The sequence below is a fragment of the Oryza brachyantha genome, chromosome 3 (assembly GCF_000231095.2).
Source record: "Oryza brachyantha chromosome 3, ObraRS2, whole genome shotgun sequence".
In the NCBI taxonomy this organism is placed as follows: Eukaryota; Viridiplantae; Streptophyta; class Magnoliopsida; order Poales; family Poaceae; genus Oryza; species Oryza brachyantha.
The window spans coordinates 13,587,917-13,604,986 of record NC_023165.2 but is presented as its reverse complement, the minus strand read 5'-3'; the positions used below and the strand labels follow the sequence as shown (position 1 = coordinate 13,604,986).

The window sequence follows — 17,070 nt, the reverse complement described above, 5'->3', positions numbered from 1 at the left end:
ACCTGAATACTCGCATTGCACAAGAACCAGCAGACAGACAGATGGACAAAACAACCTGAAGATTCATTCAAGCAAAACACTGGGAGGAACTCTGCTTTTGCTCCAACAAGACAAATATTTATGCAGATTTGTAATAATTAAACATAAAAATAACATAGATAAGCACACTGGGTTAAAACACATGTTGATAATATCTCATCAGCAACTCCACACACATGCAGAAAGAAATTAAGCATAATTGACTAATTGAACATCATATTCATCAGGTCAATCAGATCCCATAGTAAGTCATTCACACGTAGTTCAACATAAGCTTGATCTTGTCACAGACAAGACCACACAAATATACAAAAGCAATAAAATAGAAATAGTTCAGCACCATGTCACATACTGCTTGAGTTCATTACATCAAATTACATAACAAAATAAGCCATACTAGGCACCATCATATTCAAGTCACTTCCAAAAGAGCTTCATAGCACCATGTCACATACTGCTTCAGTTCATTACAACACTTTACATAGCAAAATAAGCCATACTAGGCACCGTCATATTCAAGTCACTTCCAAAAGAGCTTCATAGCACCATACAAGGCCACATTCATCACAAAATACGTCCAGAATTAGCACAGTCATCACAAAATACCTCCAGAATTAGCCTGCACTTTCAGTTCGGTAGCTTAGTTGGTGAAGCATTTTTCTTCTTCTTGCTAGCTAGTTTCTTCCTGGGTGTAAGCTTCTTAGGTGGTTGCACTGCTACTACTTCATGAACTGGTGTTGCAAGTACTTCACTAGAGCTTTGAATAGAATCTAATGCCAACCTTCTGTTATGTGCGATGGGTGTAAGTAACAGAACAAAGGCTAGGTTCAGTTTGGAAAAGAACATACGAAAGAATATAATTTTCATACCTCCTAGTGGTTGGCCCAGGGCTTGTTGGCTGTTGCACTTGTGGTTGGTTTTGGGCTTCATCTCTAGCTGCAGCTGCTTCTCTAGCTGCAGCTGCTTCTCTAGCGGCAGTTGCTCTTGTTCGTGGGGTACATACTTGGGCATCAGTGGCGGTATTCCCTTTCTTCCTTCCCATCTTTGTTGTGGACTTCTTGTTTCTCTTCCTGCAGTGCATTAATGTTAGTTCAAAGAATAAACGGAGTGAACAATAATTGAAAGAAAATAAAGCACATTGAGTACCACCTCTTTTTTGTGCCATGAAGTTGACATCTAGCACTGCCTTTTCTATGTCCAAAACCACCACATTCCTTACACTGAACTTGCCTTGTCGCATTCCCTTTGCCCTTCTCAGTACAAGCCGGAATCCGGTTCTTCCTTTGCCTACCCACCGCTCTCTTTTTGCTCAATGGTGGAAGAAGCTTGAAATCTTTCACCACTTGTGGCCATTGCTTCTTGTCTGTGATGTTAGGGATACTATATGCATATGCCGCTTGAAGTTTAGCCACATAGTAGGCTTTGTCTACATATTTCTCCATGGGTGGCTGCCTAACAGTTGTGATAACAGCTAGTGCATGTTGGCAAGGCTTTCCAGTAACCTGCCATTCCCTACAAGTGCAAGTGCAAGCATCAAGATAAACCACATGCCTTATCACCTCATGATCGTTGTATGTCTCTGTCACCTCAGCCTGGTTAGGATCTCCCTTAATGACTTTCAAGTGGCCTAACCCCCTTGATGATGCATTCAATTCATGGAACACAACTGGGAGTATTACTCCATTGAGGGCTTTGGATATCCTCCTCTTCTCAAATAGGGTTAGTGTTTTCTCCCTAATTGCATCTGCAAGAGCATCAACCGGCAAGTCCTTCAAGTCCTTGATCCAAGCATTCCATGACTCTGCTAAGTTATTGTTGATGTATTCACACTTGACATGACAAGAAAACTTGCTTCTAGTCCACAATAGGCTGTGATGATCAGCAAGCCACTTCTTCACATCTGGACTAGCTGTTGTCACTTCATTCATCAACATGTCATGCTTAGAAGGCATGTATGTCCTAGCTGCAGGCCACATCTTCTTCCCATACATATCCCCATGAAAAAGTTTCTTCATGTTCTCCATCAAATGCCTGAAACACTCTCTATGTTCTGCCCATGGGAACACTGTTTTCACTGTAGTTTCTAGCCCTTTACAAGCATCAGTATGCACAGCTAGGTTTTCAACTATGCCAATTGCTTTACCTAATTGTTCCATGAACCAAATCCAATTTTCTTTGGTCTCTGAATCAAAAAAACCAAAGGCCAATGGGAACATCCAATTGTGTCCATCTAATGCATTCGCTGCAGGCATGTGTCCATTCCATTGTCCATTCAAGGCAGTAGAATCTATACTAATATATGGTCTACATCCCTCTAAGAATCCATCTATACAAGCTCTAAATGAACAAAAGAATCTATTAAAATGAACTTTATCTCCAACTCTAATAGTGTCAATCTCTACTACACTACCAGGGGATCTCATTTCTACCTCTGCCTTGAACCTATATAACCAATCAAATAAATCATCCCACTTCCCAAATAATTTATCTGCAGCCCTTTGTCTACCATACCAAACAGTTTGATATGGTATTGTGATATTGTAAGTGCTTTGTAGCTCACCTTGAAGTTCAGCTGCACCCATTGAACTCTTCTTCTTAAGAAATGGAATAGCTCTTTCAGCCACCCAAGCTTGAGATGCCATCTTCCCAAGAACTCTGCTTCTTGAAGCACACTTATGGGCATTGTTGTTTATTTGAACCTACAGAAGCACACAAGTGTTACAAACCAATATAAGAATAAAATCAGTGCAGCAAGCAATATAGAAAAATGCAAAACAATAATAAAAAAAATAGTTAGCATAATACCCTGACACTCTTATTTGCTTGTGTCTTTGCTCTAATTTTCCATGGGCAACCTTTAGCCTTGCATTTTCCTCTAAATCTATCTTTATCAGACTTTTCAGTCCCAAGCTCAAACTCATGGACAATAGCATATTGCTTGAGTGCCATTCTAAAATCATCCATGGATGGATAAAAGGTCCCCACACTCATATCTGGGTTATCCCTGTCCCAATCCAGAACTGCCTCAATTGGTAGCACATCATTCACTACAATGGCTGCATCTATCATCTCTTGTTGAATGGAAGATGGAATCACAGGAATTGCAGATTCTTCTACAAGTGCTTCAGCTGCGGCTGCTCTCGCATCTGCTGCTTTGAACCCCATAGCCTCATATAATTTGTCCTCATCCAACAATACATGACCATCACCATCCTCATCATTCAGCATTATTGCCAACTTACTCCAGTCCACAAGAACAGTTGGCTCTTCTGCATGAGTAGAGGTGTCGTTTGCTCCTTCTTCTCTATGAGCTATATTTGGAGAACTTATGTCAAATGGATCTTCATTGATGACATCAGTAGAGGCACCTTGAGCAATTGACTGTCCAGATGGATGTGCACTTATCACACTAGAGACAACTTGAGTTGTTGACTCAACAGCATTTTCAGAGGGGTCAACCTGATTGTATCCCTTCTTGTTAACAACCTCAACACCAAGATGTATCAACTTCTCATCAAACCGGGACTTCTTCTCAAGAAACCGGGCCTGCATCCACTGATCAAATTGCTCACTGGTTGTCAACTTCCATTCAGTGGCATTATCAAAGTCCAATCCCCACACTACGATTTGTTGGCTAGGTCCCCATATGACTTTACATGCAAGATCATCATGAAATCTTTGTAAGCTATACCCCTTGCATCTATCAATCCACCAGTCATGCTCTTGCTCTGCCATATTAAGCAATCCATACTCTACATTTGCTACATACCGAGCACACTTAACAACAACTCTAAAAGCATTGCCAGGATCGATCCTGACAAAAAGAACCCCAAAAATTTGGAGTTAGAAGATATCTAACTCCACATGCATGCAACACAGGGGGCAGAAAAAAAAATTAACTTACCAAGGTGGGCAATCCAACGACTTCATCACTAGAAAATCTCAGTAAATAACAGATCGATGTCGTCGGCAACAAGAAATTGAGCACAATCAGGAACAACAACCAGTCCCCAAAGCTACAAAGACAAAACAAAAATAAGCTACTAAAAATAAAAAAGAAAATGGGAGAAGAATAAGAAGAAGAAGAAGAACAAGAGATAAAGGAGGTGATTGCTTACAGTGCTGGTGGATGTAGAGGTTGGCCGGCGTGGATGGCTCACCGCTGGCGCGTGGATGGGCCACCGCCGGCGCGCGGATGCACAAGGGCCGGATGGCAGGCGGCGACACGTGGCTCTGGTGCTGCTTCGTCGGCGGTGCCAGCCGGGGAAGCGTCATGGGCGACCGGGCGGCACACTGCGGCAGGCAGCTTCGGCGGCGAGGTACGGCTCCAGGCGTCGGTGGCGAGGCGCGGCTTCGGCCGTCGGCGGTGACGCGCGGCTCTGGCCGTTGACGGCGACCACCTGAGCGGAAGGCTTTGTCCCGGCTTCCTCGCCGCTCTCTCACGTGGGCGGCGGCCAGACTCACGGGTGGGATGAATCGATTTTCCCTCTCCTAGGGTTTGCATACTCTCACAGGGGTACAATTGTCATTTCGTGTGCCCTCTCCATGCTGGCATGCTGACATTGCCTGCCAACTCAGCAAAAGTGGCAAAAAATTAGGACTCAACTTCTCTCTCGTGGTATTTCTGTAGGTGCAAATGCAAAAGTGGCATTTGGAGAGTGTGCAAATATAAGAGTGGCAAATAGTTAAATTTCCCGCATGGATGGTCTTCTCCCTGGTGCTCGTCGTGGTGACACAGCGTTGCCGCTGTGTTTGAACGTTGCGTACATGGATGGGGGGTGTGGATTTTGGTGCCAAGTTCAGTGCTGAATTGCTTGTGTTACTGTGCAGGAGTCAGTCCATCTGAGCACGTGTCAAAGAGCTGGGATAGAGAGAGAGTGCTGCTGCTGTACGTAGCTGCATTCCCAACCCATAAATTAAGTTAGGTATTCCTAACCCATAACACTAGATTTAGTTTTTATAAGCTCTAACATCATCAAGAAATTAGTCTTTCAATACAAACATCACTATTCCATACTTCAATTTAATATTACTTATCTCACATGATATTTTAAATGTTGTGTAGAAACTATGTCTCATGCAAGATATGGTTTTATTCTCTTTCCTCATTTATTCACTTACCACATCATCTTTTATCCTAGATGTTAACTTAATTAATGTTATAAACACCATTCTAGTCATTGAGTTAGGAATACCCTCACAACATCAGGTGCAATGCTCTAGACTCTCTCGTTACCCGAGCGAGTCCCAGAGCCAAACTCGTCCTTGGCTGGTGGCACTTCGTCGTAGAACAAGTTCCTAGTATACCAACTAAGCTTCAATTTTTATTTATAATCAATTTATACAATAGTTACCTATAAAACATTAGTACATTGTTTCACATGTCATATACACATCGTGTCTTAGAGTTCATATACAGCTGACTATAAATTAGTAGCCTATTTATTTTCTCTCTCCCCTCTTATTTCTTTAAAATATGCTTATAGCCTGCTATTGTACCTGCTCTTAGCTTCTGCTTGTTTACAAGCCATGGTGGCACCTGATCACTGGCATGGTGCCGTGCCAATTGAGCCGGGAGTCGGTGGTGGACGTCGTCTCGCTTAGCGATGGCAACGGGGATATACCCATCGGGTATAGGTAGAAAGTTCTTATCCCCGCGAGTTAAAATCTGCCCCGTCCCCATCCCCATCCCCGCTCGCGGAGACAGATTTTTCTCCGTCCCCGTCCCCGACCGGGTATTGCATACCCGTCGGGTACCCATATCCGAGTACACACTCATATAAAATCATTATCGTATGCAATAAAGATAACAAATTGTGCACTTTAAAATAGAAAAAAAACAGAAGATAAGAACACAAGGCCACAACCACACTTCAGTTCTCCCTACATGGATCGAGAAAGCCATGCACATATCCCACAAACGCGGAGAAGAGGTCTTCAGATCCCACAAATCAAATCTTACTGGGCCTATTTTGATATAGGCATGAATAGCAGTAGCAGGTTCTCCAACGGATTACGGGGACGGGTATAAAGAAAATGTCCCCGTACCTGCTGGGGATAGATTCTTCCCCATTTTGATATCCGCGGGGAGAGATATAATCTCATAACCGTTTCCTAATTGAGCAAATACCCGTCGGGTATCGTGGCCCGTTGCCATCCCTAGGGCTCGTTCGTAACACACTGTTGATTTTAAATTACAAATCTTTTTCCGTGCGTACGCTTCCCGAACTACTAAACGGTGTATTCTTTGCTAAAAAAGTTTATATAAAAGTTGTTTTAAAAAATCATATTAATCGTTTTTTTCAAATTTATAATAGCTAATACTTAATTAATTATATGTTAATAGCTACTCTTGTTTTGTGTACGTTGATTTGACGGCTTTAAAGTCCCTCTTACGAACGAGCCCTAGTCTCGCTGCCGCGGGAGCCATCCCAGCCGCGACCTGTGTTGGACGTGCGCTCTCTAAAATTCGCTCTCTCTGTCAAGATTTTTTTCGAAATACAAGTCCAAAATTTAAAAATAAGCCAGACCGGACCCACTTGAACAGTCTTCATGAAGTGCCCTATACAACCTCTGAGAACCTTGCTGTATTGGAATTGAAATAAAAATAAACACATAGGATTATTTGAGTCCTGGGTTGGTGTATTAACATGGAATGGTGCCTACTCAGGCACATGCAAACAGTGCCTCTTGTACTATTCAATTATACACAGATAAACACTGAAGCATAGTACTAGCTACCGCTGTCTGCAAAACTACAGCGAGAAAGAGAAGATGAAAAAAAAAAAGGGAGAGGCTTTCCCGGTTTTCAAAATCGCCTCTTGGCGGGTTCCGGGTTGCCGCCCGACGCCGACCCGGGAAACACCGCCCGCGACACGGCCTCGGCGAGCCTCCCCACCCGCGCCGCCACGTCCGGCGGCAGCGCCACCGCCGCCCTCCTCCTCCTCGTCCTCGGCCCCAGCAGCTCGCCCAGCGCCTCCACCACCTCCTCCGCGCCCCACCCCGCCCTCGCCAGCTCGCCGCAGCACCGGTCCACGGTTAGCGCCAGTGCCGCCGCCTCCTCCTCCTCAGCGGCTCCTGCCGTCATCTCCTCCACCTCGCCGCCGCCCCACCCACCGCGCCGCAGCACGGATCCCGCCCACTCCAGGTAGGACCGCACCCACTGGGGCACGCGTGGCGGCGCCTTCGCCGTGGTGCTCTTGGTGGCGTTCGTGGTGACCTCCACGAAACGGTCGCCGGCCGCCGCGGCGTCGGTCCAGAACTCGATCCAGCGCGGTGCCTTGCCCGTGGCGGAGTCTAGGCTCCGCCGGGCGGTGGACGGCGGCGGCGCGGGGGACGGCGCCGCCGGAGGGGGCATCGGGGCGGAGAGCTGGCGACGGAGGGGCGCGCCGCGGGGCGGCTCGGCGGTGAATGCGCGGAGGAGGAACGTCGCGATGTTCGCGCCGGCGACGGTGACGCCGGAGTCCGAGACGTGGAACACGGGGTTCCCGGCGAGGCAGGGCACGGCCGGCACGTAATGCCGGCCATAGAGCGGCACGAGAGGAGGCGGGGGCGGCGAGCAGCGCCCTACCCGGCGGCCGGGGAGAACCGGCAGCGCCGCGGCGACGGCAGCGGGGACCTCCTCCGCGGCGAAGCGGAGGAGGCGGAGCCCGGCGAGGGAGCGGTAGTCCGGGAACCCTTCCCCGGATGGCACGCCGATCGCGAGGAGGTCGCGGAGATCGGGAGGGAGCTGGAGGCCGCCGAGCGCGGCCTCGGCGTGGGCGAGCTCGGGCTCGGATAGTCCCGGGAGGACGTTGACTCCCGCGGCCGCCAGGTGAGCGAGGACGGCGGGCGGGGAGGGAGCTGCCGCGGCGCCGGCGGAGGAGGGACACGGCGTGGGTTGGGCGCGCGGGGTGGTGGGGGCGGAGGCGCGGGTGGAGAGGCGGCGGAGGCCGGCGGCGTGGGAGGGCGGGCGCGGGAGGCCGTGCGGCAGCGGCGGGCGGCGGTCGACGTCGACCATTTGGTGGGGATGGATGAGATTGGCGACGGCGAAGTCGGTGGCGAGGAGCGAGCGAGCGGCGGATGCGGAAAGCAATGGCGTCTCGGGCCGAGCCGTTAATACGAGTACCACCGCTAGGGGACGCGGACGGATTGAGTGATATTGCACCATAATATTCTTGATGACGTTCTGTTACTGATATGTGGTTTTTACATGGGTCTAGATGCATATAGGACCCACATGTCAATGACAGAATATCACATGACAATATCACTGTATTCGGATCCCACCACTAGGGTGAAAGTTAGAGGAACATAGGGTCCCTGACATGTATGTCCCACCATCCACGGATCCACATATCAGCCCCTCTGACTACTTAAGTGAGAGGATCAGGTTCTCACTAGGGGAGGGGCCCTGGACTTTTGGGTGTGGGGGGTCTCTCAGTCACTGAGCTGGTGGGGTCAGCCAGGGGTTTGCAGTTTAGCTTGGGCCCACTTTGCTAGGATGTTTTGTTTTCCTTATTTCTTTCGAAATTGTTCTGCGTATGACTCAACTATTTGATTCACGTACGATTCAACTATCCAACGGCAATGGCTACAGTATCACTCACTTAATTCCTTTTGACTAATCAATGGTTATAATGTTTTAGTCGTAGGCAGGTTAGAACGTGACTGATTCCTTGGGGGGTTTTCATGGGCACAAAGAAAAGGACGTGGTGCACCTTCTTAGAAAAGAATCAATTTCTGATTACGACTATGTAGCTATATAGTTTGATCATCTTAGATTTGAGGAACATATGCATTTTCAATACATGGTAATTGAGTTTTAGATTTTCTTTAAGAAACGGGTAATTTTCATAATTAATATTTTTTTGATAAACATAATAAAAATGATTTAAGTATTACCTTTGTCTTGAAGATGCTGCTCTTACATTTGATTCGCCTCAAAGAAACGAGAATATTGCTGTTCTTTAAAAATCCTCCATTGGTGGGCCGTTAACAACTACTCCCTCTGATTTACTTCAAACGACTTTGGTTAGTACAAAACCATTTGAAAAGGAATGGAGGGAGTAGTAATCACTTGGCTGATTGCACTTATGATAATACCGATCAAACTATAATAAAATCGTTTTTTTAGCTAAACGGTATATTCACAAACGAAAAATAATTTATAAATAAAACCTATATATACAAATTCATAATGATCTAAAAGACAAGGCTGAAAACTAAAAAACACCTTAAAATCAACTTTGAATTTAGCATAATAAAAATCAAAATATCATAGAATTAATCAACGTCTCCTTGTGCATGGGTACTCTCGGATACGCTCTCGCGTGCTGGTGCTGGGTCAGTGGCTTATTGACAGTAGCCGTTGGGGGTCTGCAGCCCACGTTCTCTTGTGCGCTTGGATTTTCGAACGTCACCGATATGTTTGTGGGGATGAATTTTGATGACCCATGGGTATTTAGTTGGGAGAAATGGAATTATTTGGGTGTCACATCATATGTTTAACCGGATATCGGAGGGGGTTTCGGACACGAATGAAAAAACAAATTTCACGACTCGCCTAAAAACTGTGAGACGGATCTTTTGAGCCTAATTAATTCGTCACTAGTGCATGTGGTTACTGTAGCACTTATGACTAATCATGGACTAATTATCCTCAAAAGATTCGTCTCGTGATTTTTCACATAACTGTGCAATTAGTTTTTCGTTTCATCTATGTTTAATAATTCATTTAGGTGTCTAAAGATTCGATGTGATGTTTTTTGGGGAAATTTTTGGCAAGTAAACAGGGCCTGAATATCTAAATGTGTTCTTAAATTTTGGTTTTTTATTAGGATTTCTCTAAAAGCTCTTTTTATTTTCACTATATATTTAAAGTTAAATTTGAAAATTCTATAATATTTAATGTTTTGTTTGTAGCCTTAAATAATTGTCATATAACATAGTGTTCATCAGCACTTTCAAACAGTATTAGTACTTGTGTATAGAGATGGAATAGTACAGCAAACTCTAGTCAATAAAGTGTAAAAACAGAAGGTTGTGTGCTTTTCTTTAAAAAGAGAGAGAAAGTGGCTGTAAAACAAAAAAAATAAAACGAAACAAAAAAGGGGGCTTTTGATTCACCCCAAGTAAAGCCTGGTGTAGTGTCTGCTAGTGACCTGTCTCCAGTGTGTTTACCTACGAAAGAGGTGCATGCCCGATGGCTACATTGACTGGCTAAATATACTTTAAATTTAAGAGTTGGTTTTAAAAAATTTTTTACCAAAGTTTATTTCTAACCACTAAAAATACATACACAAAAGTTTTATTTATAAATTATATTTTATTTACAAATATATTATTTGGTTTTTTAGAAAAAAAAAGTCAAACGGATCATCTCTAGTGTTTGTAGGTCCCCGTCACCCTGGGCTGGGGCGTGGGAGTCCGTGAGATATTTGTCAGCGCCTTGTGTTGTTTTTTCGCTTGGTTCTTCATGCCAACTCCAAGGCTTTGCCAGGGTCCAGGATTGCCTTTTTCTTCCGTGCAAGGCTGCACAAATTCTACACTGGCGATTCAATGGAAACATGTTGAATTTTACTCAGTTCCCTCCAGAATATATGCATTTCTAACCATAGAGTTGGACATATATCTTTATATTTTGAAACAGCTTGAATGCATATTTTTCTATATAAAAGTTGTTTTTATGTTGAATTTATTTGATGGTAAGCATTTCCACGTGCTGAAGAGTAAATATTTAGGATGTTGACTCCATAATCACGGGGAGGACGATGCCCCTTTAGCAATTAAAAAGAAAGCCAACGAAGTAGAACTAAAGAGCTAATTGAGAAGATGGATAGTTATTAGTTAACATATATAATTTAAAAAAATGCATGGAATAAGTTACTCTTTCTTATCTTATGTTCATTTGGACCTTCTGCAATACTGTTCACTCGTATTGTGCATGGAATCTGAATCCTCCTATGTTAGGATTTTTTAACCATGACTCACATAGTACATAATGGAATGATTGAGGTCTCTTCAGATGCTATTCCCTCTATATTTTAAGATATAATATTTAAACTTTTAGACTCGATGCTGGACCACTCGTCTTATCAAAAATTTGTAAATACTAAAAATATATATTATTCTTAAAGTATTTATGAATAAAACAAGCCACAACAAAATAAATAATGTTTATAATTTTATTGAATAAGATAAATGGTCAGACTACCCAACGGTGAGAGACTCTATCCAGATACTGATCTAAGAGCTCCACGAGCAAACTGAGGGAGCCATGTGAGTTTGTAATTTGATTCCTCTAATTTTCGAACATTATAAACAAAAGTCCACAGTATTTCAGTATACTTCTGTTTGAATATAACCACTTCTGTGCTGCAATTCAGATATCTAAAAATCGCTGTAGTATTCTACCGCATCAAGGTTCCCCAAGACAAAAGAAAAGGGAACCGTCCGTACGTTTCCAACATTTTTTTGCTGTCTAGCTAGCTAGCTGCCCCAATATCAAGTTCACCAAGCCAAGAGGATCCTACAAAATCAAGTCAGTAAGATTTGGAACTTTGCAAGCAGCATTGTGGATATCATAGGTTAAAGTCATGATTCCCTAGCTAATTAATTGAGCTCTAATCTAATCCAGGACCACTTCTTCTCGAGATCAACACGGTCGCATCTCCCAACTCAAGATAGAGATATGGATGACACCAACAGAACAGGTTAATGATGTAAACTATACATGATAAAAAAAAAGGGAACAAGAAGGAATGGCGTAGAGACAAAGGCACTCTCCCTCTCGTACTGCGGTGGATGTGTTGCACTCCCATGTTTCCCTTGTGTTTTGTGTTTCTCCTCCTCAAATTTCACGGCCCTTTCTTACAGCTAAGTTCAATAGTACAGCTAACTGCTGGCTATAAATTATCTATAGCCAACTTAATAATTAATTCATACAATAGTCATATACTACACAATTAATATCCGGCACACTTGTCAGACATACATGTATCTTGAAGTCTGTGCTGCAGCTGGCTATAAATCTATAGCCGTTGCTCTTCTCTCTCATCTATTATCATCTTAAAATATGCTTATAGTTGGCTTATAGTCCTGCTATTGTACCTACTCTTATGTGTTTGTTTGTTTTAGGGCCACCACTAGAACTCCATTATTTGGAGGAGTTGTTTCCTTGCTGTCTAGGAATTTCTCAAACTTATTATTACTTCCTTTGTTTTTAATATATATAACATTGTTGCTTTTAATCATAATGTTTGATAATTTATCATATTTAAAAAATTTCATGAAAATATGCGTAAATGTATGGGAATTTGTAATGTGCAATGGTTTGATTCTGGAGGATGTGTTTTATCTAGCCTTCTGTAGTACCTTTGCAAAGACAATGATGGGAATATGTAGGAATTAATTGGTAACTAGAAAGGACGCGCGGCGTTGCCGCACCAGCCAGCATTATAAAGACTAATGTTTACTTGAAGATCACAGAATGTGTACCCTCATGGAGTTGATACATTTATATTAATAAACTGAAGTACATACACATATTATATATTACTAAGTAAAGCAAGGGGATTGTGCAAAAAAAGTAGTTATACTCTAGGACCAATTCATCGTGTGCCCTGTAAGTTCCCTCAATCCTTTGCTTGATCTCTTACATACCTATGAGTTTTTATTTAGATCCCTTATACGTTTATTTCGTCAGTTGATCATTAGTTTGACTGTTAATTATTGTAGAAATGATATTAGTGTCCTTGGTATATTGCTAAAAGCTAGAAATGTTTTATTTGTAAATTATTTGGGTTGTGAATAATAATAAGATAAATTACTAAATATTTTTTAAAATAAAACATAATTTCATTAAGAATTAAAAAATATTTATTATAAACAAATCAAGCTCCCTATCAAATTTAAAAATTACTTTTCATATTGTGAAAAAAGATTCATTGTAAAAACATAAAGGGGATGAAATTATTTAATTAGAAACTATAAAAACATATTTAAAATTAATGTGTGCATTTGATCATATTTTCTGAATTTTTATTTTTAAAAAATAAGTTTCATCTTTTAAAGTTTGGCATTAGCTAATTATATCCCTTTTATTTTAGTATAGGTTATTTTTTGCACATGAAAATTTATCGGGTAGGTAGCAAATATGTATAAGAGAGGTAATGAAGTCATTTGAAAAATATTTAATGGTCAATAACTAATGGTCAACTAATGGAAATAGTATAGAGGGAATCAAAATAAAAACTCAGGGGTATACGAGGAACGAGATAAAAGTTATGTGCATAGAAGGGATTGAGTAAAATTTTAGGGGCATGTAAGGAATTTTCTCTATACTCTTACTAAACTAGCATCATGAGCTTGTTGCTGAGAAGGCGGCAATCTCCGTTGCATTAGCATCTATCCAAAATCACCTGGGAACGCAAATTCACAAACTATGAAATTGCCAAACACGAAGAAGAGATCTTCTATAAAAGAATTTCTAGGGAAATGAAAGGTAATGTGCTACTTTTGCTTTCTGATAATAGCGATATTTCATTGTTATGTTTTGTATTATACTTTTGTCAAAATGTAATGCAACAATAGTACTAGTTAGCAGTTACAAACTTAGCACCAATTTTTTACAGTAAATTATTAATATAACTAAATAAGTGTAATTCTTAAACAAAAAATAATATACCTTAGTAAATGCACGTGCATAATTGTTAACCAATTAGTAGAGATGCATAGTCAGGTGAAAAGATCTTATAGTTCTAAACAGTTACAAGTGGATATTACCTCCGTTCCATATGAAGTTCAGTTCTTAGATTTTAGATACAATGTTTTGACTATTCGTTTTATCTGAAATTTTTTTATGATTAATATTTTTATTGTTACTAAATGGTAAAACATGAATAATACTTTATGTGTGACTAATTTTTTAAGTTTTTTAAATTTTTAAATAAAACGAATGGTTAAACATTAGACACAGAAATTAAAAAATAAAGTTATGCTGAAATGGAGTCAGTACCTTCGATATACATGTTATGAAATATTTGGAGTGATCTCATCCATCCAAGGGATAGATCTAATTTATCTAAATAAATAGGAGGAGAAGTATGATTCACATATATCTCCTTGGATGGATCTAACATATCTAGATATAAAGGAGGAGAAACATGATTCACTTATTTCTCCAATACTCTCTCTGGAATCAAAAGCCATTTCTATTCATCCCTTAGTCGTAGTTTCTCAATTCTCAAAAAGTTATCCGCACTTTGCTCTTTCCCACCAAACAGAAACACAGGGAGGAAGAGCAGAAGATACGGTGTCGTGGGTCTCCCTCGCCATCGGCGATCTCCCGTCTCCTTCGACATCTTCTTCGCTGTACAAGAAGAATGTGCGATGGTCGCCGGCACAATCTCCATCGCCGCCGTCACCATGGTGCCGCCTCCTCGCCATCGACGGCAGCCGACCACGGTGATCGATGGCGGCCATGGCAGCCCGTGCGCCGGCTATTGCCCGGCGCGGCGTCTCGGCCTAGTGCAGGCGGTCAGCCATGGCGTGGCCCGGCACGGCGCGCGGCACTCCGGCGCTCGCGCGGACGGCAGCGGTTGGCGTCATGGACGGCAGTGGGCGGCGGCGCGCGACGCGCGGCACTCCGGCGTGCGCGTGGGCATCGCGCTCGCGCGGCATGCGTGGCGTGGGCAGCGGCGGTTGCGCTGCATGGGAGCATCAGGCGGTGGCGGTGCATCAGGCGGTGCATGGCGCAGCAATTTCGGGAGGCGGCGGCAACGACGTCGCTGGGCGCTGGCTCGTGCGTCGTGGGGGCGTGGCCCCCCTCCCTTGGGCCGACGTGGCCCAGTCCGCCACCCCCACCCTGGTGCACACCCCAGGCCGGCTTGGCCCATGGCAGGCAGCGGCCCAACCTGGCTCAGCCCAAGGCCGGCTCTCCTCCCCGCAGGCCGACGCGCCTCCATCCGGTGGTGGGCTGAAATTCAACATTTTGGCCCACCACCACTTTTATTAGTTTTTATTTACCGTTAGCTTTTTAAATATTAGTTTGAATTAGTTTTTAGTCCCTTTAATTTCTGCAATTTACTAAAAGCAGTTCGTCAGTGTCATTACTTCATGTAATTGACTTTTTAGCCCCTGATGTTTATCATATTTACATCATTAAATATCCTGCTTTTACTAAATTCATTTATTGTCTTAAATAAAATGCCTTCGCATATTATTTCAAGACATGCTCTACTTTCTCGCTTTATTAAAATTAAAAAAATTCTTTAAATTTTGTATTTTAATTTAGTAAATTCTCTTAATTATGTCACACATAATTAATGGAGAATTTAATGCATGTTTAACTTTAATAATTTGACTTGGCGATAAAACCACATGTAGATGGAGCCCTATATTTTGGTCACAAATGATCATTACTAGCCAGCGAAATTTTCGCCCATCATTAAGCGGTCTACATTATAAGATGATTTAGTCCTAATATTTTTGGCCACTAGCGGTCTTAAATTTAGGCAGCGAACATTTCGCCCGTCACTAAAAAGGTCTACATCTTATAATAATTACCCGCATGTTTTATTCCAAGAATATGTTTGAAAAACAATTCTATGGTCTATTACCTATCATCATTTTTCAACACATGACAAATTACGAGGTCTTACATTTCGCATTGAGATTACAACTTCTATATATCATGTTTTTTATTAATTTACCTCTGTAAATAAATAAATGTTAATCATGATTATAGGGACAATGGAAATTAGAGAGTTCGATGAACTCGCACTTGATGGGAGTAACCACCCAATTTGGACTTCGGATACCAAAATAAACTTTGCTTCTTGTGGGATTATTAAAGCAATTGAGGACTCCGTCGATGGGGACCCGCCAGTTAAGAACAAGAAAATAATAATTGCCCTTTTCTTCCTTCGGCTTTATATCCATAAAGACCTCAAACATGAGTACATGTTAGAGATGAACCCTCTCACTTTATGGAAAGCTCTCAAAGAGCGATATGATCAGCATAAGGAACTCATTTGGCCTGAGGCTAATTTTGAGTGGTCTCAACTACGCTTGCAGGATTTTAAAACTGTGGCAGAGTTCAACCATGTTGTTCATCAGATTTGCTCCAAGTTGAAGTTTTGCAAAAAAGAGCCTACGGAGGCAGAAAAGACAGAAAAAACTCTGTCTATTATGCTTCTGGAGCATAGGATACTGAATCAACAGTATCGAGCTAATAATTTTCAGAGGTATTCTCAGCTTATACATACATTGACTCGGGCAGAAAAACATTATGAGTTTTCTCTCAAGAATGCTCAACAGCGCCCTCCTGGCTCTGCACCTCTGCCTGAGGTTCACTTTAATGCTAAGTATAATGCTGATAATACAAAAGGATTCAAGGGAAATTCTTCGAATAATCCCAAGAGTTCAACTAGAAAGCACAAACACAACAATAGGCGCAAATTCAAGGGCCGAAAGAAGGGAAACGACATGGGAAAGGCACCACAAGCCCGTCGCAATAACAACAAATATTGCGACTGGTGTGGATCTAACTATCATGTCGCTAAAGATTGCCGTATCCCAAAGCATCTTGTCCTCCTGTATCAGAAATCCCTCAAGGAGAAAAAGTCATCTGAGGAACCAAGATATGAAGCTCACTTCAATCTTACAAATGAAGCTAGACCAGAGGTTGGAAGTTCTCAAAAGGCTCCTATTGAACCAGAGAACAATCTCGATCTTCTACCAGAAGATGTTGCTCCACTTTCTTCGACAGATGACATGCTCATTGAGTTTTGCTCAATGGATCCACTTGGAGATTTTCAGTAATCTCAGTGCATCTTACTTGAAGATGAAAAACTTTAAGTATTAGTATGTGTGTTACATACAATGATATCCATGTATTATGTCAAAACAATAGGTGTATGACTTTAAAGTCATTAGAGTATGTATTGTTAAAGCCTATGTAAACATTATTTATTTATTTGATGTGTTACTTATTGTATGTATAGATTGAATAAAGAATTATTTACTAAACAATTTTCTTTCTTTCAATTA

General features: G+C 42.2%; 2 protein-coding genes across 2 annotated transcripts; one reads left to right on the top strand and one right to left on the bottom strand.

Moving 5' to 3' along the window:
- Window positions 1-6,605: 6,605 nt before the first annotated feature.
- LOC121053995 (formin-like protein 5) lies at window positions 6,606-8,038 on the bottom strand. The gene has a single exon (XM_040522784.1). It carries the CDS (start codon window positions 8,036-8,038, stop codon window positions 6,848-6,850), a length of 1,191 nt encoding a protein of 396 aa, XP_040378718.1. The 3' UTR covers window positions 6,606-6,847.
- Window positions 8,039-15,771: 7,733 nt separating this feature from the next.
- Window positions 15,772-16,842, top strand: LOC102706831. Its single transcript, XM_015834439.1, has one exon. It carries the CDS (start codon window positions 15,772-15,774, stop codon window positions 16,840-16,842), a length of 1,071 nt encoding a protein of 356 aa, XP_015689925.1.
- The last annotated feature ends 228 nt before the right edge of the window (window positions 16,843-17,070 follow it).